The 25,104-nt window shown below is 43.1% G+C and overlaps 1 protein-coding gene across 5 annotated transcripts in view; it reads right to left on the reverse strand.

Moving 5' to 3' along the window:
• Nucleotides 1–7,069, reverse strand: part of Herc6 (HECT and RLD domain containing E3 ubiquitin protein ligase family member 6) — a 76,006-nt gene extending 68,937 nt beyond the window's left edge. For 2 of the 5 annotated variants that reach the window (XM_076932148.1, XM_034499392.2), the window contains exons 1-3: nt 6,637–7,067; nt 4,847–5,006; nt 3,383–3,459 (exon numbers count right to left, since the gene is read on the reverse strand). In XM_076932148.1, the coding sequence (XP_076788263.1) occupies nt 3,383–3,459; nt 4,847–5,006; nt 6,637–6,829 (430 nt within the window). In that variant the 5' untranslated portion in view covers nt 6,830–7,067. Of the gene's footprint in view, nt 1–3,382; nt 3,460–4,846; nt 5,007–6,636 lie in introns of all 5 variants that reach the window. The other 3 variants (XM_076932147.1, XM_076932149.1, XM_076932150.1) reach the window with 3 other exon arrangements.
• Between the last annotated feature and the right edge of the window lie 18,035 nt (nt 7,070–25,104).

The raw sequence follows: 25,104 nt of genomic DNA on the forward strand, positions 1-25,104 counted from the left end.
TGTTCACAATGTTTATAGTGGCCTTGTTTGTAATAGCCAGAAGCTGGAAACAACCCAGATGTCCCATAACAGAAGAATAAATACAGAAAATGTGGTTCATTTACACAATGGAATACTACTCAGCTATTGCGAACAAGGGCATCCTGAGTTTTACAGGCAAATGGATGGAACTAGAAAATATCATCCTAGGTGAGGTAACTCAGATCCAAAAAGATATGCATGGTATGTACTCACTAATAAATGGATATTAGCCAAAAAAACAAAACCCAAAACAAAACAAAAAACAAAAAAACCACCACCACCAACAACAAAAAAACCCAACTGCAGAATACCTAAGATACATTCCATAGATCTCAAAAAAAGTCAACAAGCTGAAGGGCCAAAGTGAGAAGACCTCACTCCCACTTGGGAGGGAGAAGAAAGCAATCACCAGTGGGGAGGGAGGAGGGACCTGGGAGGGAAAGTGGATGGGTGGATGGGGGGAAAGGGGGAAACCTGATCTGGTGTTAGGTGAGGGAAAAAGGCTGAATCCCTAAGGGTCACAAAAAAGAATGGAACCAGGCAACCTCGGTAGGTAGGAGGTTGTGGGGACCCTCCAGAAGGCACCAGAGACCTGGGAGATGACAAGCTCTCAGGACTCAAAGGGAGGAACCTTAGAGGAAATGCCCAACAGTAGGGAGAGGGAACTTATAGAGCCCACCTCCAGCAGAAAGACAGGGCATCAAGTGAGGGAGGGGTTTGCCATCCCACAGTTAAAACTCTGACCCATAATTGTTCCTGTCTGAAAGAGCTACAGGGATGGAAAAGGAGAGGAGCCTAAGGAAAAAAAGGTCCAGCGACAGGTTGAAAGTAGGATACAGCTCAAGGGGAGGTCCCAAGGCCTGATACTATTACTGAGGCTATGGAGTGCTCACAAAAAGGGGCCTATCATGACTGCCCTCCGAAAGACCCAATAAGCAGCAGAAAGAGTCAGATGCAGATATTTGCACCCACCCAATGGACCGAAGCTGCTGACCCCTGTGGTTAAATTAGGGGAAAGGCTGGAAGAAGCTGAGGAAGAGGGCAACCTTGTAGGAGGACCAGCAGTCTCAATTAACATGAACCCCTGAGATCTTTCAAACACTGGACCACCAACCAGACAGCATACACTAGCTGATATGAGACCCCCAACACATATACAACAGAGGACTTCTAAGTCTGGGTTCAGTCAGAGAAGACACACCTAACCCTTAAGAGGCTGGAGACCCCAGAGAGTTTAGAGGTTTTACTGAGTGGAGGGTTGGGGGGTGGTGACATCCTCATGGAGACAATCGACTGGGGAGAAGGTATGGGATGTGGAACAGCTGGAGGATGACGGGGGCAGGGTAGGAATAAAATCTGCAGTGAAATAAATAAATAAATAAATAAATAAGAAAATTATTAGTACAAAGCCTTAAAAAATTATATTTCACAAAGACACCTTAAAAAGAAGTTTTAGAGATAGGAGGACTGGCGGGAACATGTCTCAACATAATTTATTGAATATGACTGAATATGACAAATCTATGGCTAACATTATCCTAAATGGAGAAAAGCCTAAAGCAATCATATTAAAATCAGGAAGGAGACAGGGCTACCCACAATCCCCATTCTTTGTCAATATAGGTATTAGTACTCTAATATTAGCTAGAGCAATAAGACAATAAAAAATTAAAGGTATGCAAATAGAAAAAGAAGTCAAATTATTTTATTTGCAGATGATAAGATGTTATACATACAAGATCACAAAATTTGTACCCAAAGGCCTTTTACAAATGATAAACAATTTCAGCAAAGTAGTGGGATACAAGATGAACTTAGAAAACTCAGGAGCCTTCCTATGTAACAACAATGAATTTGCTGAGAAAGAGCTCATTGACACGATCCCACTCACAACTGTCTCTATGAAAATAAAAATCTAGGAATAAACCTAACCAACATGTCTATGATGAAAACTTTAAATCCCTGAAGAAAAAGACTGAGGAAGACACAAGACAGTAGATAGCCCTCTCACGGGGGACATGGACGGACAGAATTAATATTGTGAAAAGAAATGTTTTATCAAAATCCACTTACAGATTCAACAAAATTCCAAACAAAATCTCCACAGCATTCTTTACAGAAACAGAAAAAACAAAACATTCTAAAATTCATTACGAAACTACAGAAAACCTTGGAAAGTCATAGCAATCCTGAGCAAAAAGAACCATACTATTAACTAATCTAAGTGCTGGCTCTTTGTGAGATAAACAAAACTGACAGACCCTTAGCCCAATTAACCAAAAGAAAGACATGTCCCAATTAACCAAATCAGAAATTAATATTGAAATATTATAATACATGCCAAAGAAATTGAGAATATTACAAGGGAATTATTTTTTAAAGAAAACTTGTACTCTATTAAGTTGGAAAATCTAAAAGAACTGTACAAATTTTTCGATTCATCCAAACCACCAAAATTGAACCAAGAAGAAATTATCACCCTAAACAGACTCACAATAAATGAGATTGAAACAATAATAGAAAGTCTCCAACTAATATAAATAGACTTAAAGATAAGACAAATATCTCTATAAATGCAAATGCCTTTGAGAAAAATCCAACATACTTTCAAAATAAAAGTCCTAGAGAGAGTAGGACTAGAGGGAACATAACTGAAATTAATAATTAATAAGATTAATTTTAAATTAATAATTAATAAAACTAGTTTTTAAATTAAAATTAATATATGAGAAACATTATTCTAAAGGGAGAAAAACTTGAATCACTCCCATTAAAACCAGGAAGGTGGAGAAGCTGTCTACTGTCCTCTCTTTTTCAATATAGTGCTCCAAGCACTATCTGGAGCAGAATGCAACAAGAGGAAATGTAAGAGTCAAAAATAAAAATGAAAAAGTAAAATTATCCTTATTTTCAGATGACATGATATTAGGCATAACTGACTCCAAATACTCTATCAGAAAACTTCTAGAAAGAACCATTAATTTCTGCAAAATCACATTTTACGAAAATCGACTCGTGAAAATCAGTAGCCTTTCTAAAGGCCATCAAAAAACAGTATGAGAAAGGAGTGATGGACACACACCCATTCACAATAGCCTCAAAGAAAATAAATATCTAGGAACAAAGGTAAGCAAGGAGGTGAGAGACCTCCACCATGGAAACCTGAAATCTCCGAGTGAAGAGATTTGGAGACATTAGAAAATAGAAAACCCTCCCAAGCTCATGAAAGGCAGAAATAATACTGTGAAAATGATCATCCTACCAAAAGTGATTAACAGAGTCAACGCAGTCCTAATCAAAATCTCCACAACATTATGTTAAAGTATTTCTTAATGACAGAGGTCCTGAAAGTATTCTTTACCTTCTGATAATGCCAAAGAGTGGTAATGTCCACAGGAAACTTGGATTATTTTTATGTCATTCAGAGCGTTTATTTTCCTATAATAAAAAAGTCATAAAAATTTGTTGAACCTTCTTTAGGATGTATTATCAAAGAAATTATAGACATTTAAAAGTATTTTGGATAAGACAACAGATCTCAGGGAACAATTTTATTCTATGCTTTTGGAATACCACTATCTCAAAGTCTCAAGTTGTATTTTTCTTTCCTTTCCTGCTTTTTATCATTTTTGCTAGTTAGGGGAAGGGTTTCACTCCCAGCTTCCAAGAACTGAGACCACCTCTGTTCCTCTTTGAAGACAGTGGCATTGGGTTTCCCCACTTATTCTGCACCTCCCATATCTTTGCAAAGGAAAGAAAGTCCTCTTTCCCACAATGACCCTGCTAATGCCACTCCCATGTCTGTAATTTCACTGGCTGTAGTGTTCGGGGACAGTGGGAATGTCATTCATCTAACCTTTGCAACACAAAATGACAAGGCATCTGACTGCATGACAAGGACCACAAGTCTCTGCTATGCACTTCTTAATCTAATATCTTCCCTCCAAACATGGCACACAGCTACAATTACCTAGCATCTGTTGTCTTTCTTTGGTGTAGGTTGGGTTTTTTTGTTTGTTTGTGGGACCTAGAAATTTTAAGGGGAAATGGGTAAAAAGGGGGTCTCATATAGGTCTGGTTGGCCTCTGACTATGCAACTGAGGATGACCTTGAACTTCTCCTGTCTGTGTCTCAACAAAGGCCTATGTATTTTAAAGCTTCTGTGGAAGAGTATAGCATGTTCCATTAACTTTCTTCATCATAATGGTAATGGATAATCTCCCACATAGGAGCTTGAGTGTTTGGGAAATACATAATAAGTTAATGTGAGAGACTCTGCTTTAGTCAGATACAAGATAATCTAGATTTCTTTCTGAATCCTTGGTATCTTGATGGTCTGTACTTAAAATAGTTATTTCTTTATTTCTTTATTTCTTTACTGTCGAAGTCCAAATGGGTTCACATACTAACATTACAATAAGTAATATAAGGACTTAAGGAATCACAGATTATCGCCCGGCGGTGGTGGCGCACGCCTTTAATCCCAGCACTTGGGAAGCAGAGGCAGGCGGCCTTCTGAGTTCAAGGCCAGCCAGGTCTACATAGTGAGGTCCAGGACAGGACAGGCTATACAGAGAAACCCTGTCCTGAAAAACCAAAAAAAAAATAAAAAATAAGAAATAAATTAAAAAAAATAAAAAGAATTGCATATTATCATCCTTACTCTCTCCTTCAAGGCCCTCTATTTATTCAAATGATTCTACACATGATTTCCTGACCACTTTTCTCACCACATTTTAACCCTGGACACTAGTAATCTTTGTGCCCTGGCATTTGAGTAGCTAGCACTTAAAAATATTGGAAAATAGTGAATTGAAATACTTACGTAGGCATAAAACTTATTTCCTTAAATTCTCCAGTCCCCAGCTGCCCTTCAGATCCAGCTCCCCATGCGAAGACCTTTCCTTTGTGGCAGACAGCTACCGAGTGCTCCTTCCCACAGCTCACCAGATCAATTGGCAGAGTATTCAGTGCCTGAATCAGTTCTTTGGAAACAGAAACAACAACAACGGGAAAACAAAACAAACAAACAAACAAAAACAAAAAAGAAAACCTCCCATAAGAGTATAAACCTCTAAAGTTAAAGAAAGTAGTAATTAGCTTCGTAGAAAAAGGAGGAGGAGGAGTTACACAAATTATTTGTCTCCTTCAATGTTGGTTAAATCAAGTCTAAAGTCCTTAGTAAACACCATGAAGAAACAAACCCAATATGTTTATACAAGTGTAGAAGACAGTTGTGTTGTATGGACTACCTGGACACAACTTGGCTAGCAAGGTTTGACCACCCTGAGTTTCTATATGAGCAAACTGCTGTTCACTGTCTAGGAAAACAAAACTGAACGGGGCCCATTCGTGTCTGGAAGGGCTCTATCATTACTTCATAGATGGTTCCCCACAATTTATTATCCAACCTCTTTTCTTTTGTGAAATTCAGTACACAAGTTCCTGAATCTAAGCACTTCTTTTCATTTACTTAATTTGAATTCCTATATACATACAAATTACTCTCTAGGAAAAAGACTAATAAAATCCCATGTTGGTTTTTGCCTATTCATTTTTTTAAGTTAAATTTACAGCTTCCTGAAACTGAATCAAAAGGGTCAGAGGAATAGTGTTCATTTTCTACACACATAATCAAATATAGTCAATGGGAATTTAAAATAGTCCAGTGGTAGAATGCTTGCTTAGCATATAAAGTGACCTCCCCTCCCCCCCCAAAAAAAACCCAGAAAACTAAACTAGAACTTTAGTTTGAGCCATACTTACAAGTGAATCAATATCAAATATAAAATCCCCAGTAGATTAATGTTTTGGTAAAAATATAACTTGTTGTTTAGATACAATTATAATAATTTATAAATGAAAAGATTTCTCTAAGGATTAAATACATAAGCAGAAAATAAAACAAGGAGGAGCTGCAATGTTCTTCGAGCTGCTTTTGGTGTGATGACAGGTGGCTTCTTTAGAAAAGTATTTTATTATTTTTATGTGTGTGTATGTGTGTGTGTGTGTGTGTGTGAGTGTGCGCGCGCACGCATATGTGTGTGTTGGTCCCCATAGAGGCATCGGATCCTCTGGACCTGGAATTATAGGTGTTTGTAAACTGCAGCATACGTGCTAGGAACTGAACTCCTAACCACTGAGCCATCTCTCCAGATCCTACAGGTGGCTTCTTTAGTACATTCCTACATCAGCCTTAACGCCCAAAAATGCTATTATACTTTTTTTTTAACTTAGGAGGAAAAAATGCCCCAAGGTACGTTAAGCTAGTTAGAGGCTTGGAAGCTACTCGGTTTGGAAGACAGACCTCCCCAGAAAGTTCTCTCAGGCTTAGCTTGGTAAAGAGGAAGGGCTTTTTTCTATCCAGAGGAACTCGCGCGGTTCTGTTTTGCTTTCAGTTTCTCAGTGAAGAGGAAGTAGAAACTGAAACAAATACAAACCCTAGAGCTCTGGAAATTGAAACAGTTGACCAGTTGACGCAAGTGGCTTAAAATAGGGCTCCAGCTTCTAGATACCCCTGGTCCAGCCACCCGGTATTCCTGGTCCCCTTCCCTGGCCCCGTGGTCCAGCGACCCGAGGCTCCCACATCCTGTCGCACAGGAGCTTGATAGTTACCTGGCCGTTTGGTTCTCTGCTGTCTCCTCTGGCCCAGCTGGCCCCAGCTGTTGTCCCCGCAGGAATACACCCTGTGGTCGCTGAACAGTAGCAGCGAGTGGCGTTCCCCGCTGGCAGCCTGCAGAAGTTTAAGGCCGGTTCCAGCCTCCAGATGTCTAGGCTGCTGGCTTCCTGCAGCCCACCTGAAGTACATCCCTGCGGTGCCCAGCCACCTGCGGCTCTGCTTTGTCAGATGGGCTCTCAAATATAAGTGACCTAGCTTCCCTAACTCCTCCCAAGGACGCTGCCCAGCCCCTTACGTCATAGTTCTTTCTTTCTTATCCCATGCCACTAACAGCTTTCCCAGGGGGGCTTCTTCCTTCTCAAGTCATCTTAAAACTGGCTGCTTGAATTTTAAGTACTGAGTATCTGAGAAGTATCTGGGAAGAAGAAAGTATCTCCATCATAAGTAAGCCACTTGTGAGTCCTGCTGCTCTGGGCAAATGGCTAGGTCTGTGAAATATTAAGTGACAATATTCACAAGTTGTACCAATTTCAGTGGAAGCCAATCCCCAGGGAATCTGCTTTCCTTGGCAATTCTAACTAGGGTTCTTTTTATTCCAGCCTTGATTATTAATTTTCAAATTACACATTAAGCATCACATAATAAATCTATATGTATAATAAACAGATGATGAAGTGGGTACAGGTGGTTAAAGAACTTTTTTAAAAGTTTCAAAGAGGCCTAGAAAGCCAAAGCTGGAAAGCCTAGAGGTACGTAACAATGAACTCCAACTGAGCTGCAAGGGAGAAGCTTTTGTCCAAATGAATCCAACTGCAGAGTCCGGCTGTAGAGAAATGAAAATCTTCACATCAAAGCTGTACAAGCAAACAGAACAATGAAAGAGCCCAAGAGAACCCTCTTTTGCAGGGTTTGCTGAGCCCTGAAAAGAAGAATTTGATTGAAACATCTCCTTTAGAGCTACGTGTTCCAAGTTGAATCAATCTCTCTCTCTCCCCCTCTCCCCCCTCCCCCCTCCCCCTCCCCCTCTCTCCCCCTCCCCCTCCCCCTCTCCCCCTCTCACCCCTCCCCCTTCCCCTACCCCCCTCTCTCTCCCCTTCCCCCTCCCCCTCTCTCCCCCTCCCCCCTCCCCTTCTCCCCCTCTCCCCCCTCCCCCTTCCCCTACCCCCCTCTCCCCCTCCCCCTCTCCCCCTCTCCCCCTCCCCCTCTCTCCCCCCTCTCTCCCCTCTTCCTCTCCCCCTCTCTCCCCCTCCCTCTCCTCCCCTCTCCCTCTCCTCCCCTCTCCCTCTTCCTCTCACTCCTCTCCCTCTTCCTCTCACTCCTCTCCCTCTTCCTCTCACTCCTCTCCCTCCTCTCCCTCCTCTCCCTCCCCCTCTCCCTCCTCTCCCTCCTCTCCCTCCTCTCCCCCTCCCCCTCCCTCCTCCTCCCTCCCCCTCCCTCTCCCTCTCCTCCCTCTCCCTCTCTCCCTCCTCTCCCTCTCTCCCTCTCTCTCCCCCTCTCCCTCTCTCTCCCCCTCTCCCTCTCTCTCCCCCCTCCCTCTCTCTCTCCCTCTCTCTCCCCCTCTCCCTCTCTCTCCCCCTCTTCCCCTCTCTCCCCCTCTCCCTCTCTCCTACCCCTCTCCTCCCCCTCTTCCCCCCTCCTCCCCCTCTCCCCCCTCCCCCCTCTCCCCCCTCCCCCCCTCTCCCCCTCCCCCTCTCCCTCTCCCTCTCCCTCTCCCTCTCTCTCTCTAGAAACAAATACAGCTCTGAAATGGCTGTGGGTTGCTGTATTTATTTCCATCTGCTGCAAGATGAAGCCTCTCTAATGATGGCTGAATAAGGTGCCATATGAGTCTATCGGAATATTATTTAGTCATTTTATTGTTACTTTTTTGGGGTTTTAGACTAGTAGTATTTGGTTTTGTCCTAGGTCTCTGGGCTATCCAAATTCTGGATCTTGTTCACCTAAGCAGTTTCAGGTATGGGTTCCATTTCATGGTGTGGGCCTTAAGTCAAATCAGATATCAGTTGGTTACTCCTGAGTGGTTTATGCCACCATTGCCCTAGCATATTTTGGAAGCAGGACAGATTGTAGAACAAGAGCTTTGTGGTTGGACTGGTTTACTTTTTTTTTTTTTTTTTCTTTTAGTGCTTAGTGCTATGAACTTGACTCTTAGAATCATTTTTCTAGTCCTTTGATCTGGGTTTCTTCTCCTTCCTCTATACCTATTATTATTAGGTGTGGTCTTTTCATAGTGTCCCAGATTTTTTATCTTTGGATGTTTTATAGCAGAAGTTTTAGGTTTAACATTTTTGCTGACCAATGTACCCATTTCTTCCACACTTGAGATTCTTTCTTATCTATCTTGGGTTTGGTTTTGTTTTGTTTTGTTTTAGTAAAACCTTCCTCTGTAGTTCTTGTTTGAATTCCTAATTCTCACCCTTGCTGTGTACCTGCCTTCCTCCCCACCTGTCTCACAGCTTGCTCCTGGAGATTGCTCTGTCTCACTCACCTACTAGAGCCTAAACTAACCATGGATTCTTATTAAACTCATTGACTCTTAACCTGCCTTTTAATCACTTTTCTTCCATATACTCAGAGAGTCCATTAAAGTCTCACTGACTTAATTGAAAACAGCTTGGCCTCAGTATAAACTAGATCATAAGTCTCAATGACTCGAAGACAGCACACTCAATTTCCAAATTCCCACAGAGAACAACTTCTGCCTCTGCACAAGCAAATAATCCCCAAATCGTCTTATCTTTTGGCTTTCTTTACTCTCCACTATTGAAAATCTCTAAGTTTTCTTTATTCTCTGCTTTTGAAAAAAATCTTTTAAGACCATTTTTTAAACTTTCTGTGTTTTGGGATTTAAAAGTATATAGGTTATGGTTCAAAGATCTATAAAATCTATCTTTTAAAAAGTTAGTTTAAAACTTGAAACAAAAAGGTGTGGGACAGTGGGCTATGACAGGCAGCTGGATACCTGGTCAAGTAGGCTTTGAACCCTGGAGACCCTCAGGGATGGTAGAGTTTGGCCTTACTCCTGGGCCCCTGGCTCCTTTCACATAGCTACAGCCCCCCACAGAGAGGTCTGTGGCCATGGTCTTGTAGGACAACGCTCCTACCAGTCCTTCCACAGGAAGAGGGTATGACTACAGGCCACAGAGCCTCAAGACAGATCTCCATATTAAGGAGGTATGTAAAGGCCAGAGGTGCAGCCAATTAGGCATTCCTTCCCAGACCCTCCTCCTTACAAAAGGTATTTAACCTCAGGCCCACCCTGAGAATACTGGGGTATAGCTTCATTCATTTTAAAACCATGACAATAAATATCTCAAGACCATAGCCGATTTCTCTTCTTTGGGGCCCATATGGGGAACCATGGAGAAAATCTTCAGCTGCAGAGTAGGCATTCAATCTCCTCTCTAAGTTCCAGGCAGGGAGACCCGGCTAAGTGAGTCTCATCACCACAGGATGCAGCCAGAGCTTCTTCCCCTCCCCCCTTTGGCTGTGGGCCAATCCAGCTTCTATGTCCCCACTGTCTCTGTCTTGTCTTTCTACCTCTCAGCAGTGCCTGAGAGTCCAAGAGCCTGAGAATCAGCTGGTTCTTAGCTATCTCTTGGCCCAGGCACCCCCAACTCAAGAGCTCTGGCCCCCGAGGGACCTCAGACTGTGTTAACCCACCCCAAACAGAGTTCTGCCACTCCACAGTCTGATGTCTGCCTAGTGCCAGTGTGGAATGAACACAGTCAAATTCCCATGCCTCTGCCTCTCTGAGCCATGGCCCTAACCTCTTGCTGGTGGCAGACTCGGGACCCACAAGTCAACCCAACAGGACCCATGCCCAGGCATGCTACAACCCAACTAAAAGGATTCATAGTTAAAAATCTATACATAGGTAATCTTAATTTGCTACAGCATGCTAGTGTGACAGAGCAAGATAGTGCAGAGTTTCCTCCATCCTTAAGGTATATTTAGGCTTGACTAGAATTTGGTCTCCCTGATGAAAAGCCCCTTGGGAAATTACCCACCACTGTCTAGAAACCCAGGGCCTTGATGCCCTATTTAACTGGTCATCACTTCTGTTAAACTGCTTGCTTTCTCAGAATCCCCCCATCTAGCAAATTGCTTTAAGAGACTCAAAGGTGTTGTGACGTGACCAGATCAGACTGAATTGGCAGCAGTCTCAGGTTTATTAGTGCAGCTCTCTAGCAAGGTTCACCGTGTGACCAGAAAGCAGTGCAACTGTGGAAGTCAGTCTGGAGCAAGAGGGATGTCAAGACGTGGCCAAACACCAAAAGTCTCATCCTGAGACCAGCAGGAGTTAGGACAGTTTTCTCCTTGCTCTCTGCCTGCCTGTACGTAGCCTGTATGACCCCACGTCTGCCACTCTTGAGATAGTCACGTAGCCTCATGGGCACATTACAAGTTTAACTTCCTCTCTCCCTATAAGGACATGTCCAGCCAGCACATGGAATTCCTCTTCAGGTAAATGAAGCTTTCCCAGCACCTTAGCCCCAGTCAATGTTGTGCACTCACCCCCCAAATTCTTACCCACTTCCCAAGGTTTATATATCCCTTATTCATCCCTAAAAAAAAAACAAGAGTTGTTTTTTTTGGTTTTTTTTTTTTTTTTTTTTTTTTTTTTTTTTTTTTTTTTTTTTTTTTTTGGTTTTTCGAGACAGGGTTTCTCTGTATAGCCTTAGCTGTCCTGGAACTCACTCGGTAGACCAGGCTGGCCTCGAACTCAGAAATCTGCCTGTCTCTGCCTCCCAAGTGCTGGGATTAAAGGCGTGCACCACCACCACCCGGCCACAAGAATTGTTTAAAAAAAAAAAAAAAAAAAAACCTCAGAGAAGGCTGTTTCTCCCTATACTTGTCACCAACTAATGTCCTGTGGAACCCACCCATTCAGCTCATTCCTTGCAGCGGTCCTGGTAAGAAATGGTGCCTGGACACCCAGAAAGCAGAAGCAGACACAGGCCCCCAGCTCACCTGTCCCAGGACACTGGGGTGGGAAAGTTGAATGCAGGACCCAAGGTTCTTATAGTCCCAGGCAAGCAGAAGAATGACTTGTCAGGCAAGAGGTGGCTATTTTCTGCATAGGTCCTTCTTTGATTGCCTGATGGTTGTTCAGGAGGGGGTTGGCACCACCTGGAACTCAGTTTCAGCACCACATGAAACTCAGTTTTTGTGTGATCCTGGTAAGGGACTTTACAGTGTAGCAAATGGAAACCAGGGCCTCGCCAAGTTGGTCTTTATCTCAGACCCAGCCTAATATACTTATCTTCTGTTAAAATGCTCACTTATACAAAGCCCTGCCCCCTTCCGCTACCAAGAATATGCCAGGACATGGCCTTTACCTTCAAAAATCCCATGCTCTGTGTTAGTAGTCTGTCTAGACTCTACCTCCACAGTTACCTGGCAACCACCAGGTAGGCCTGGTCCACTATAAAAGGGGCTGCTTGCCCCCTCCTCACTTTCTTAATCTCTTACTCTTACCCTCTTGCCTCTTTGTCCCCTTCCCCCCCTTCCTCTCTTCCAAGTGGTCATGGCTAGCCTCTACTTCTCTACTTCTCTACTTCTCTCTCTCTCTCTCTCTCTCTCTCTCTCTCTCTCTCTCTCTGTGTGTGTGTGTGTCTGTTTCTCTCTCTCTCTCTCTCTCTCTCTCTCTCTCTCTCTCTCTCTCTGCCTCTACTACCCTCCTGGCTCCCCTCCCCATGCCCTCAATAAACTCTATTCTATACTATACTGGTGTGTGACTGGTCCCTCCCGGGAAGAGATTCCTCTGCATGGGCCCGCTGAGACATCCCCTTCCCATACCTCTCCACACACCCACAGAACATACTCTCTTTATCTCTTTATCTTATAAACACTTCACTGGTGCTGTGACTTGGATACGAAAACTTCCAGAAACGCCATGCTGCCGGCTGCCGCAGCCACTAGCTGCTGTAACCAGGCAGGACCAACTCCACGTGGCCTGCCTCTGCCTCTGCTGCCAGTGCCTCTACACCAAGTGGACTCCATTGCTACCTGCCATCACTGACCTCGTGAATTTCCACCACTGCTGCAGACTAACTCCGGCTTCAGCCCACCACGTGGTACTCTGCCAAGTGGGTTAGGCATCCAGACAGGCCCACACAGATCCCCTTGTTCCATTTTCCTGATACCAGACTGCATAAGCCTGCAAACACGCACCGGCATATTGATTGGTAAGGAGATTCCAATTAGCGGGAGGAACCCTAGACACCCAGATAAGGCCTGGCCAGCCTTCCCTGGGCTGAGAGGTGTTCGCATTTGACTGCCCCAGTCCATATGACTGGCCTCAATAGCTGAACTACTACTTAGGACATTGGCCACTGGGTGACTCCCCCCCCCCCCCCAAAGCAGTTTACAGTCTCCCCACCCCAGCTCTTACAGTTGCCGGAAATCCTGGAACCAGGTTAAACTGCTTTCGGAGATCTTCAGAGGCCCCTAGGTAATCTTGTGACGACCTGAATGTCTAGGCTGTTGCCTGATTTATTACCAACTTTTCTATCGGGATGCCGATACAAATAGTTCAGTAAGCCTCCCCCCCCCCCCCCAGGTACCCAATGGGCACTACATTGTCTTCGGCAGCACCCCCAGACACCCCAATAGGTTGTTTCCTTAAAAACCTCAGATCTCTAAAATTAATGCCTGATTTGAGTCCTTCCAAATTGATATATCTCTGCAATAAAGTCTGGATTCGGTATCTTCTAGATAATGGTTTAAAATGGCCACCTAATGGCACACTAGACCCAACCATTTTAAAGGATCTTCATACATACATACAGCAGTCTGGTAAATGGAAAGACGTTTCCTATATCCAAGCATTCATCTACTTTTGCTCTAATCCTTCCATGTGTTCTGCCTGTTCCCCACTGATCAGAGTAACCATCCACATGGTCCCAAGAAAGATTTCTTGAGCTCACAGCTAACACTTTCCTTCCCTAACCCTTGTTCTAGGACTTCCCTTGGATGAGACACATTCCCTCTCCTCTTGAGACAGTTTCTTTCTCGCAGCTGAGTACCCCAGGCCGGGCCTGGACAGACTGTTCTCTCTCTCTTTCAGGAGCACTGGCTCCAAGCTCTAGTCCCTAGCGTGTCTCCCCCAGGGGTCAGTCCGCCGCCTGCTAATGTAGGCCTCTTCTCCTGCCTCCTCCATCATTTGCAGCCAGCTGTGACCACTTAGTTCAGCCGGTTTGCCTGAAAAGCATCGGGTCCGGGACCCTGCTTGCCCTCTTCCCTTCTGTGTTCCTTAGCTCTGCTCTGGGTCTACTCCTTACATTCTGCCAGGGACCCTCTCTGAGACTTGTTTCCCCATGTGTGCAACCACCCACGCAAAGGGCTTGGCTGCCTGTGTACTCGAGGGAGGCTCTCTCTCTCTTCCTCTCTGCCCAGGACCTAGAAAGTAAGTGTTAGTGATGGCTTCCACCACAGGAGCAGCTAACATGAACGCTGCTGTGATATGGGACTTGTGCCTGCTTTTCCTTGCCCACTACAGACTCTTTAGCCACCAGAGGTACTGTGCAGTGACTTCCGGCTGCTAGTAGGAAGTCCTGCCCTGCCGCCACAGCGGACCTGAACTGCAGCACATATGCCCTCAGCTGCAGGCCAACAGCCCCAACCTGCCAGCCATTTGATCGTATGCCACTGATGCCAAGTTTTTTATTCTGGTCCTAGTCAAATGTTTCTTTGCTAATACAAAAATGTGCTTTTTTCTACCTACACAACCTGCCAACGTTACTTAAGACTCTTTCCTATCCTGTCTTAATAGATTTTTACTACTGCTATTAAATTCTATTCAGTTACAACCAATCCTTACGGCTCTCAATCTTGTCAGAAGTCTGCTAATACTATATTTAAGTTTATGGCCGACAGAATTCCCAAAGCCTTTAACAGTTGACCCAAGATGGTTTCAGAAGACTTGGACACCTAGAAGTTACAGCCTGAATCTTATGCGATGATACAGTCACTAACAAATGCAGTGGACTGAACTGGATGCTCTGAGTCAAATGACTTGACTAAACCAAGGTAAGTCATTTCTCATGTCACGTGTATCCATTCCACAGAGAAAAATCCCTGTGTCTTCTGTGCTTGGAAGCCAAACTGACTTCACCCAAGAGACTATGGAGACCACAGGAACTGTTGGCTAGTGGACTCTGTCATTTTTTTAAATAATATATAACTGTTAGATTATTGTTTACTCTTTCAGACTTCTGACTACATTGACAGCTAAGCTTTCATAGATGTAATCTATTACCTCATTACCTAAACTCAGTTGCCATCAATTAAATGCTTCATATTTCCTCTTCTTGCTATGCCACTATCCTAATATTATCTGAGTTTCTATAAACTTGCCTACCTCTAATAAAACATTCCACTATACAATCCAACAAAGGTTCATCTTAAAGATAGCTCATGTTATTAACTCATGCTGTTATCTCTTTTGTAAACTTATGAGCTATAGGAAACCCACTCAGCTCTACCTCTCACAGACCAAATAGACTCCATCCAGATGAGTACATCTGCCTAAAGTTCCCCACTTATCTATTCCAATGGGTGGGATCCCTCTGGGTTTCAAATGTACATCTTAGAAAAAATTTCTTTTCCCCAAATGTACTTAATCTTATTCCCTACATCTTGTCAAGTCCAGGCACATCCAGAACAGCTCCATAGATGCAACCTCCAGATGCTCCGTCACTAGCAAAGCGTTTATAAAAAAATAAAGAGATAAAGCGAGTATGTTCTGTGGGTGTGTGGAGAGGTATGGGAAGGGGATGTCTCAGTGGGCCCGTGTAGAGGCATCTCTTCCTGTGATGGACCAGACACAAACCAGTATAGTATAGAATAGAGTTTATTGAGGGCATGGGGAGGGGAGCCAGGAGGGTAGTAGAGGCAGAGAGAGAGAGAGAGAGAGAGAGAGAGAGAGAGAGAGAGAGAAGCAGAGGAGTAGAGAAGTAGAGGAGTAGAGAAGTAGAGGAGTAGAGGAGTAGAGAAGTAGAGGCCGGCCATGACCACTTGGAAGAGAGGAAGGGGGGGAGGGGACAAAGAGGCAAGAGGGTAAGAGTAAGAGATTAAGAAAGTGAGGAGGGAGCAAGCAGCCCCTTTTATAGTGGACCAGGCCTACCTGGCGGTTGCCAGGTAACTGTGGGGCGGAGCATAGCTGGTTGTTGCCAGGTAACTGTGGAGGTGGAGTTTAGACAGAATACTAACATTCTGGACACTCAATGCAACATTTAGGTGTCTAAATACCTAAATATAGTTCCAGCCAGCTGGAATAAAGACTTTCAAATGGTTAGAAACTGTGTCTGCAGAACCTTGGTATACTAAAAATTGCTTGCAAGTACTGGAAGAAATGAGTCAGACTTTACCTAGAAGCAAGAGTGTAGCGGCCTTGATTATTGCTAGTATAACAGCTTTAATTAAATTAATTGCTAGCAATTGCTGTGACACAAGAAGTTAAGACAGCTACTTTTGTTAATCATTTAGCAAAAAATGTTACAAATGTGTTGAATATACAAAGGAATTTAGATAGGCATTTGGAAGAATGGATTGATGCTCTTATCCTATTCAAATTACTGGAAGGAGATTGAGTGTCATGCCAAATACCATTGGATTCATTGTTAGTTCTACAGTTTACAATGGTAGTCATTATAATTAGGAAGCAGTTTAATGACATGTGCAGTGTATTTGGCATAATTCTAACACCACTCAGATGTTTCAATGATACATAGGGAGCTAATGAATTTCAAGAATGCTTGCTGTTCTGCTGAGCGTTGATGCAGTAGATATTGCAGATAAAATTATACATGGCCTAAGGTCGGTATTTCTATTTTGGTTAAGCTTCAAACATGGCATATATAGCTTGATCATGCTAGCCCTTTTTGTCCTGGGAATACTTTTATTCCTACCCATTGTGTTAAAGCATTTCTTCAACAACCACAACAACATGTTGGCAGCCAAAGTACATGGCTTAAACCTGAAAATGGACCCCCAGACAGAGTTATTAGATTAACAGGCTGGCAAGCCAAGGATGGGTAAGATTCTGCACAGAGCCTTACCAACCTCAGACAAAAGTGCATTGCTTTTGATAATGCATATTCCATGATGGGTAAGGAAGGCATTCTTGTCAGAACAACCTAAGACAGGCTCAGTCTTGTTAATGAAATTTAAAAGGGGGAGAGGCAGAGAGCCTTTGGAGCTGCTTGGCAAGAATCTGACATGGGCCAAGGACAAGGAAATGGGCTGCTTGGCAGGAATATGACATTGGCCAAGGATAAGGAAGTAGGCTTCAAGCAGGAATCTGACATTAGACTAGAACAAAGAAGTAATTTCAGGTAGGAATCTAAATCGTAGGCTACAACAAAGAAGTAATCTCAGACAGGAATCTAAATATTAGGCTAGAACAAAGAAATAATTTCAGACAGTAATCTAAATTTTAAGCTAGAACAAGGAAGTAGGCTTCAGACATGAAAATGACCTTGGGCTAATATAGGGAAGTAGGCTCAGATACTTTGGTCATCCTGATAAGCCTTTAGAAACAGTGATCACGGGAGTGTTCTCGTAATTGGGTTTAATGCCTTGCTTGTTCTTTCACTACTTGTGTTTATTTTCTTGCTTGTTCCTTGACTATTTGCACCTATTACATTACTAGATCCTCAACCTAGAACTGACCTTAATACATGCATGTAATTAAAATGGTATAAAAACATGAAGGAGGAGAAGGGATGTGATAGGGGGATCTAGGGAGGGGAAATGGGGAAAGGGTATGACATCTGTATTTTAAATAAATAAAATATCCAATAAAAAAGAGAAAGAAACTGTGTCTGAGTGGTCATCTCCGGTTGACTCTCTGTAACACTAGTATGTAACTTGGATTCAGTTCTTGTTTTTAATAAAGAGATTTGCTACAGTTTACTTGAATGTAACTTGAATTCAATTCTTGGTCATAAAAATAAAAGCTATTGGGTTGGAGAGATGGCTCAGAGGTTAAGAGCACTGGCTGCTTTTCCAGGGGTCCTGAGTTCAATTTTCAGCAACCACATGGTGGCTCACAACCATCTATAATGAGATCTGGTGTTTTCTTCTGACCTTCAGGCATACATGCAGACATAACATTAAATACATAATAAATATATCTTTATTAAAAAGTTACTGACAATAAATGTTTGATAAATAAGGTTTATAAACTCCTAAAATTAAAAAGGTCTACTCAGGCTAACAAAAACAGACTTAGAGTTGTATGTCTAACCATGTATGTCTTTGCTAAGTGTGTTCAACACCAGGCTTCCAAAAATTTTAGATAAAGAACACCATGTGTTTGATAAATGATTAATGAATGATATGATTAATGAATTCAAGCCAGAAAAAACTGACTTGAAGATATCTAGCCCCTTTGTCTTTATTAACGTTGTTAAGCTTTAATGGTTTATATAAACTGAGTCATACAAGAAACTGTGGTATTCTGTATAGGTACACTATGAAGGAATTAGGGAAATTAAGTTCTCAGCCTCTCTGTGGACTGCACTTGTTTAAAGTTTTGTTTTGATACTAAAAAATTTCTATTGAAACTGTGATAGTCCATAAAGATCAGGAAAATATGGTACCCAGTCTATGGGCTATATGTATGTTTAAACTTTTATTTTGTTGCTATAGGATCTTGGAGACCAAGGCCAAAACAAATACCTCACAGGTTAAAGTGAAACCAAAACAGAAACCATGTCTTCCAGGATGAGAGATCTAGTGTTAGTTAAAACAGTTTTCTTGGGTTTGGACAATTATGGACTCATATTTTGTTTGTTTGTTTGCTTGCTTGCTTGCTTTGTTTTGTTTTGTTTTGTTTTTTATAAATCCCATATAAATCACATATCTTCATAAATCACAGATCTTCAACTCAAAATATTTAATGCTCAAATTTTACAGGGATAAAATTCTTAACTCATAATCTTATAAAAGCTTATAACTTGTAAACTGTTAAATATATTTAAGACATACAAGTTAATGATCAGTTTATAAATGATCAAATTCTTTAATCTGTTCAGAACTACGCTTGTAGTCATGCTAAGTACATTTGCAATTCACTTAGAGACAAGCTTCAGCCTTCTGTATATGCTTTCAAGGTTAAGCCTGAAGCAAGTAATTAAAAATAAGAAAAGTTTGTTTAAAACCAGGTATACTTAGTAAATTAGATGATGGCCTTCAACCCCCTCAGAGAAATGTGCAACATGTGGCTTTTAAGGTGTTTAAAGAAAAGTTTACCCCTTATATCCAAAAATACCAGTGTCTGGCAGTGCTGTGGTTATCTCTAAAGAAGACTCCTCTTGTAATTACTTCAAGTGTGGTAACACTGACCCCTGGGCAAAAAAATACTTCATGCGTCTCCCACCACCAGGGCCCTGCAAAACCTCTGGAGACAGCTGGCTTGACTGTCCCACTCTGCCTTGCCAAGCTAGGTCAGTTCCCCAAGTTTCTCCACGTAAAGTAAAAAAAATCTCTCAGATCTTCTGGGTCTGGTGGCCAAAGGCCGATGTTGCCCTATGTAGTATCTGAAGACTTAACACTGTCCTGTGTGGACACCAAGACTGATGATCTCTGGTCCTCCAAAAAGCCATTGAGATTACCATGGAGGATAACAGGCTGGCTGTCCAGGTAGTGAGTCTCCATCATTTTAAGTGGTACAGAGGTCATCTGATCTATACTTTCTGTTCAACTTCAACTTTATCCTTATATTTCTGTGTTGGAATTGATGGAGGACCCTAGTTGGGTCCCAGTTGGAGCCTTTGGTTCACCACACCCCTCGTCCACTCAAAAACCCTATTAACTCTGCAGAGAAATCTATTATCTTGGTGCCAAAATTCAGGAAAAGTTGAGCCCCCAGCCAGGTGGGACAGGCTCCTCTCCTATTTTCTCTCCTCCTGAGGTGACCAATTTTTGACTTGAAGTAAACTAGCCTTCCCACTAGCCAACAAAGACTTCTCCCAGATCCAGGACCCATCAGGCTCCCTCCCAAGAGAGGTAGCTGCATCAGGGAAAGCCCATTCAGGAACAGAGACAGTCCCTGTTCTTGGGAGCATCATGGAATTGAGAGAAGTCTCTCCCTGGGTGTTGGGAGCTGACTTTAAGCAGAAAGCAGCTATCAAGCGGCTATCAACTTTACAGCCATCTGGAACCATATACCCTGATAGAGACTTGTTTTTCAAAAGCCTACAGCAGCTGAAGCACACTCTGATAAATATATTGTTTATCCCACATAGCTTGTTTTGCTGTTGAGTGACCCCAGCTGCATGGTGCACGTGGTAAAATGTTTTCACCTGTGTTCCCCTGCTTGTGCTTATAAATACCCAGGATTTCCTTGTAGTAGTGTGGTGTAGAGTAGTAGGTGTGGTGTGTGTGGTGGAGACAGTAAAGGAGACCTGACTACAGATCCTCTGGTTTGTTTCCATTCTTCGAGTCTCCCCCCCTTCTCCCCCCACTCTCTCTCTTGCTACACCCCGACCTGCAGAACAGAGCGGGCTGTTACAGTTTGGCCACCCAAAGTCAGGCAGTTCGGTCATTACATCTGGGCTACCCCATCACTCACTGTACAACCTCAGACTATCTCTTGAGATGCTATACCATAGGCTTTGGTCCCAGAACAAACTGGAAAGATGGGCACTGCCAGACCTAAACTCAACTCTCAGATGTCCCTGGGGTGTCTCCTGCAAAATTTATCCAAATTAGGATTGCCTCAGACCTTGCATCCAAAATGCCTGATTTTTCTTTGTTTTCTTGTTTTATAGCTTGGCTTTAGTACACTAGATAAATAGCCACCAGAGATCACTTTAAATTTTAGCATCCTCTGTGATCTTGAAATTTTCCGATGGCTTATGGACAAGTGGCCTGAACTCCCTCGTGTCCAAGTTTTTGGGAATTGCACTCCCACCCATCCCTCTGTAGCCAATGCTCAGCAGCCCAGTTCTTATTGTCCAGGTCTACGGCACCTCCAGACACCCTTTCTTCTGGGGACTTGGACGCTGAGCCATCTGCCATAACTGAGCTGCCTGAGTCATTGGCAGCTCTCTGCTTTTCCCTGATCCCCATCTACTTTCCTGGACCTTCTACACTGCCATGTGCTTTACCCGGTGGCCAGCCTTCCTCCCTTTACCCATCCCTTTCTCCTTCCCTACCCAAACCTCCCCCTCCTACACTGTAATGTGCTTTAAGAATTGGCCAGCCTTCTTTTTTCTCTTTCCTTTCCGTCTCAGACCCCAAGCTGGGAACTCAAGACCCACCTAGCTTTTTTCTCCCCTTCCTACAGGCTGTAGGCATTTTTATTCAACCAATAGTTTTAAATTAAGAAATGAGATTTGCACAACAAAAGCTAGCATATATGAGAATTTACTGGTCTTGAGGCAACTAGACCTTGGTACACAAAATTTAGCATTACAATACAAAGTAACTGACTAAGCCTCAACAATTCCTCTTTTTTGTCTAAATAAAAAAGCTCTTATAATAATAAACAACATACAACAAGAACAGAAAGGAAACAGTTATGAAAATTATTAGGAGTTACATTCATATGTCAAGTCTATTTATATTTGGCAACTTAGATAAAGTATCCTATCATTTATCCTATCTTGATGGGTTCAGAATTTTGTATCTAACTCAGTTTCTATCCTAACTTGAATTACTAACCTACAAACACCTATCTATAATTTCTCTCAACCTTTATAAGACACTTTCTGGGCCCTCTAACCTTCATTTACCATCCTTAAAACATCTCCTTAGGGTCCTAAAACATTTTCTTAGATCCTTCACAACTTAAGGTTATAGTAAGACTGTTTAGCTTCAAACGAAAATTATATTAATGACAGAGACAGGATAGTCTTCAATATTCTCTAAAATACTGGAGCATCATCTTCAGCCTTGTGGCCCAGAATATCTGACATACCTTTTGTGAAGCAGGAATTATGAAGGACTTACTAACCCTGTCTTGGCAGTCAACTTGTCTATATCTGTTTGTTCTTTCTGGAAAGTATTCTTTGCCTGGTGGCTAGCTTGCCACAATTAAACTCATCTCTAAATGGAGGTCCTTTGATTCACATCACCTTCTTCTGAGTCAAATGGGGCACTGCCAGTAGCTTAATGTCTCAGTGTCAAAAAAGGCTTAAATTAATAAAAACATCTTTAAAGACCGTATTTTGTGAGTCTCTGAAGTTTTTGAAAACTATATAGGACAGATAGTAGAGTTCTTTCTCCAAGAATGCCAAATACAAATGAACTGAACATCATGAATGTAATTCTTACCAGATTATTTTTGTAATTTTTCTTATTGTACATAGTTTTTTATTGTAAGGGCTAAAAGGGGAAGATGTTGGTGTACATTGTGTGAAATTGTGTCTCTGTCCTTTCTCACCTACCTAAGTCATTTTTGGATTGTCTTTAATAAAAAATCATATAGCCAATTAGCTGGGCAGGAAGTAGAAGGTGGGACTTCCTGAGAAGGAGAAAGGAACTTTGGGAAGGAGAAGAAAGAAAAGCTTTTTTTTTTTTTTTTTTTTTTTTTTTTGGAAACATGGAAGGAGAAGGACATGATCACAAGCCTCAAAGGTTTAGCTAGCCATGTGGCTGGATGGAGGTAGGTGGTTCAGTTAACTTGGAAGAGCTAGATGAGAATCTGACCAGCTAAAACCCAAGGCTTTGAAGTATTGAAAGGTTTCTGTGTGGTAATTTGGGGGAAAACTGGTTGAGGAATAATTGCCAGTATATTAATTTCCAGCATTAATATATATGCAGAATGTTAATAATCATTTTTAGTCTATACTTTCTAGACTTCCCATCTCTGAAAACCACCACAGTCTCAAGCCTGTCATTACCGACCTCCTACCTCAGGGACTCTTAATTTCTCTTAATTTCTGTTGACTATCCCAGAATGTAAGCCTTCCAATATGTTAGTCCTCCAGTGACTACTGCTTAGTACAGGACCTCCACTTGACTAATGAGGAAGTAATCTCAGCCCACCCTGTGGTTATCAATCCCTTCTCTCTAACATTCTTCCGACAACTTTCCACTTTACCATACTGGACCTGAAGGACATTCTCTTTACTGTCCCCCTAGATCCTGACTCATTTTCTCTTTTGCCTCCACCTGGAGGACCCTGATACACAGACTTCAGGACAGTTCACATAGACAGTTCTCTCTCAGGGCTTTTGGAATAGTCCTCATTTCTTTCTCCTCCTTTGACCTCAATCCTTGCATACTTCTTTATTATGTTGATGACATCTTTCTTTGCAGCCCTGTCTCATTCCCAAGAAAACATTGTGTCACTCTAAAACTATCTTAGCTCCCAGGGATATCACATCTCTCTGTCTAATGCTTAGCTGTGCTCTCCTGCCATGTAGGGTTATGAAGGGATGATTTGGTCTCCCCGGTAGAGCACTGGGTTTGAGACCCAACAGGTGACCATGGCCTGTGAGGGACATGGCCTGTGAGGGATGGCACGTATCTCCCCACGTCCTCAGATTCCAGACTCCTCCATGTAGCCCACATTTCCATTAACCTGCGCCATGCAGACACGTTTGGCTCAGTAGCTCCTCCCAGAGAGGTTTTGTGTCACTATCTACAGCTACAGGTAGAGGGCATGACTAACAGGCCTCCACCTCGAGATTTCCATATTCATGAGTTACCTAAAGGCCAGGAGCCATAGCTAAATTAAGTTATTCCTTCCCAATCCCTCCTCTTTTCCCCCTCCCTATTTAAGCCAGCTCTCCTCTGGCTTGGATGGGGGGTGCGCACACCATCTACATTCACCATGAACAATAAAACTTTGGAACCGGACATATTTTTGGGACTCGTAGTGGAGGGTCACGGGACCGCTGCCGCTGTGATTTTGTCCAACACTGCCATTGTGTACTTGGGTGTCCAAGTCAGCTGAGTCTAACTTTTACAGGTCTTGCAGCCCCTGACCACAAAGAATCAGATCCTTTCATTTCTGGCTCTAATAGAATTCTTTTACCACTGGATCCCTAACTTTGTCATTACTGCCAAGCACCTTTACCAGACAGCCGGGACACCAATGGGGCCTCTTGCCTACCCAACTATGGTCTGCTATCACTTATCTTTACTGAAGGATGACCTCTTTGTGGCTTCTGTCCTGGACTGCACCTGCCCCTACCACCTCTTTACAGATGAGAGGATGGAAGTGACCATGGGTATCCTAGCTCAACATGCTGGGCCTTCCCATTGCCCACAGCTTTTTTGTCCAGCTAGGTCCCACCATATTTCAGTGGCAGACATGTCTGAGAGCCCTAGCAGCAGCATCAGAAGTTACCTGAGAGGCACTCAAGGTCATGCTGTTCCAGCCTATCACTGTATATTCCTCCCACTGTTTCTCAGACCTTCAAAGTCTTTCCCTCATTGGGCCCTGCTGGCCCAAACCTTTCATCTATTGCTTTTAGAAAGCCCCCATATTACTTTGACCTCCAGTCCTTCCCTAAACTCTGTAACCCTCCTCCAAGTTTCTCCTCTGATACCCACCTCTTACTCCTGCCCAGAGGCTATGCTTATACTTGCCCCATCCTGGTCTCCTAGGCCAACTCCTCACAGACCTCCAACTTGCCGTGTGGTCAGCTCCACTGAAACCATCGAGGCAATCCATCTGTTGATAGGGACCTATCTTAGTTAGAATCTTACTGCTGTGAACAGACACCAAGACTAACACAACTCTTATAAGGGCAACATTTAATTGAGGCTGGCTTACAGGTTCAGAGGTTCAGTATATTATCATCAAGGTGTGATCGTGGCAGCATATGGGCAGGCTCTGATGCAGGAGATCCAGTGACCTTGGACAGTCCTAGACACAACGGCCCAAGGGGTGGTCTCTAGCTCCACTAGATCCACAGGACATAATCTCTTTCTGGAATCCTCCTATTGGCCTAAATACCAACAGGAGGAGAGAGACTCACTCCTCAACAAAGGAGCCATACAGACAAAGGACAAATGGTTCTATTTGAACAACTGCCTTATCCTTCCCCAGAATCAGGTGCTCTCCATCATCTTGATAACATCAAACTCTACACACTGGCTCCAAAGCTCTATTCCACTTTCTGGACCCTTTCTTTAACCACCCCCAGGACTCCAGGCCTACATCTTTCAGGTCCGTACTCTCTGCCAGACAAGCAAAGGCCAACCTGTTAGGGGCTCTCCAGATACACCAGCCCCTGCACTAGCTCTGAGGACAACAATGGGGGAGGGCTGGGTCACTCATAATAAGCTGCATTGTCTCCTAACACTTGTTGACACAGGATGAATTGAGGCATTCCTTTTGTCCAGGGAAACGACAGATGTGGTGTCTCAAGTGCTCCTAGAACACGTCATTTCTCAGATTGTCATGCCACAGACCATCTAGACAATGGTTCAGCTTTCCCCTCCAGGGTCATTAAGCTTGTGTGTGAAACTCTCAGCATCTCCTAGAAACTCCACAT

Source organism: Arvicanthis niloticus, chromosome 4, assembly GCF_011762505.2.
Source record: "Arvicanthis niloticus isolate mArvNil1 chromosome 4, mArvNil1.pat.X, whole genome shotgun sequence".
Classification (NCBI taxonomy): Eukaryota; Metazoa; Chordata; class Mammalia; order Rodentia; family Muridae; genus Arvicanthis; species Arvicanthis niloticus.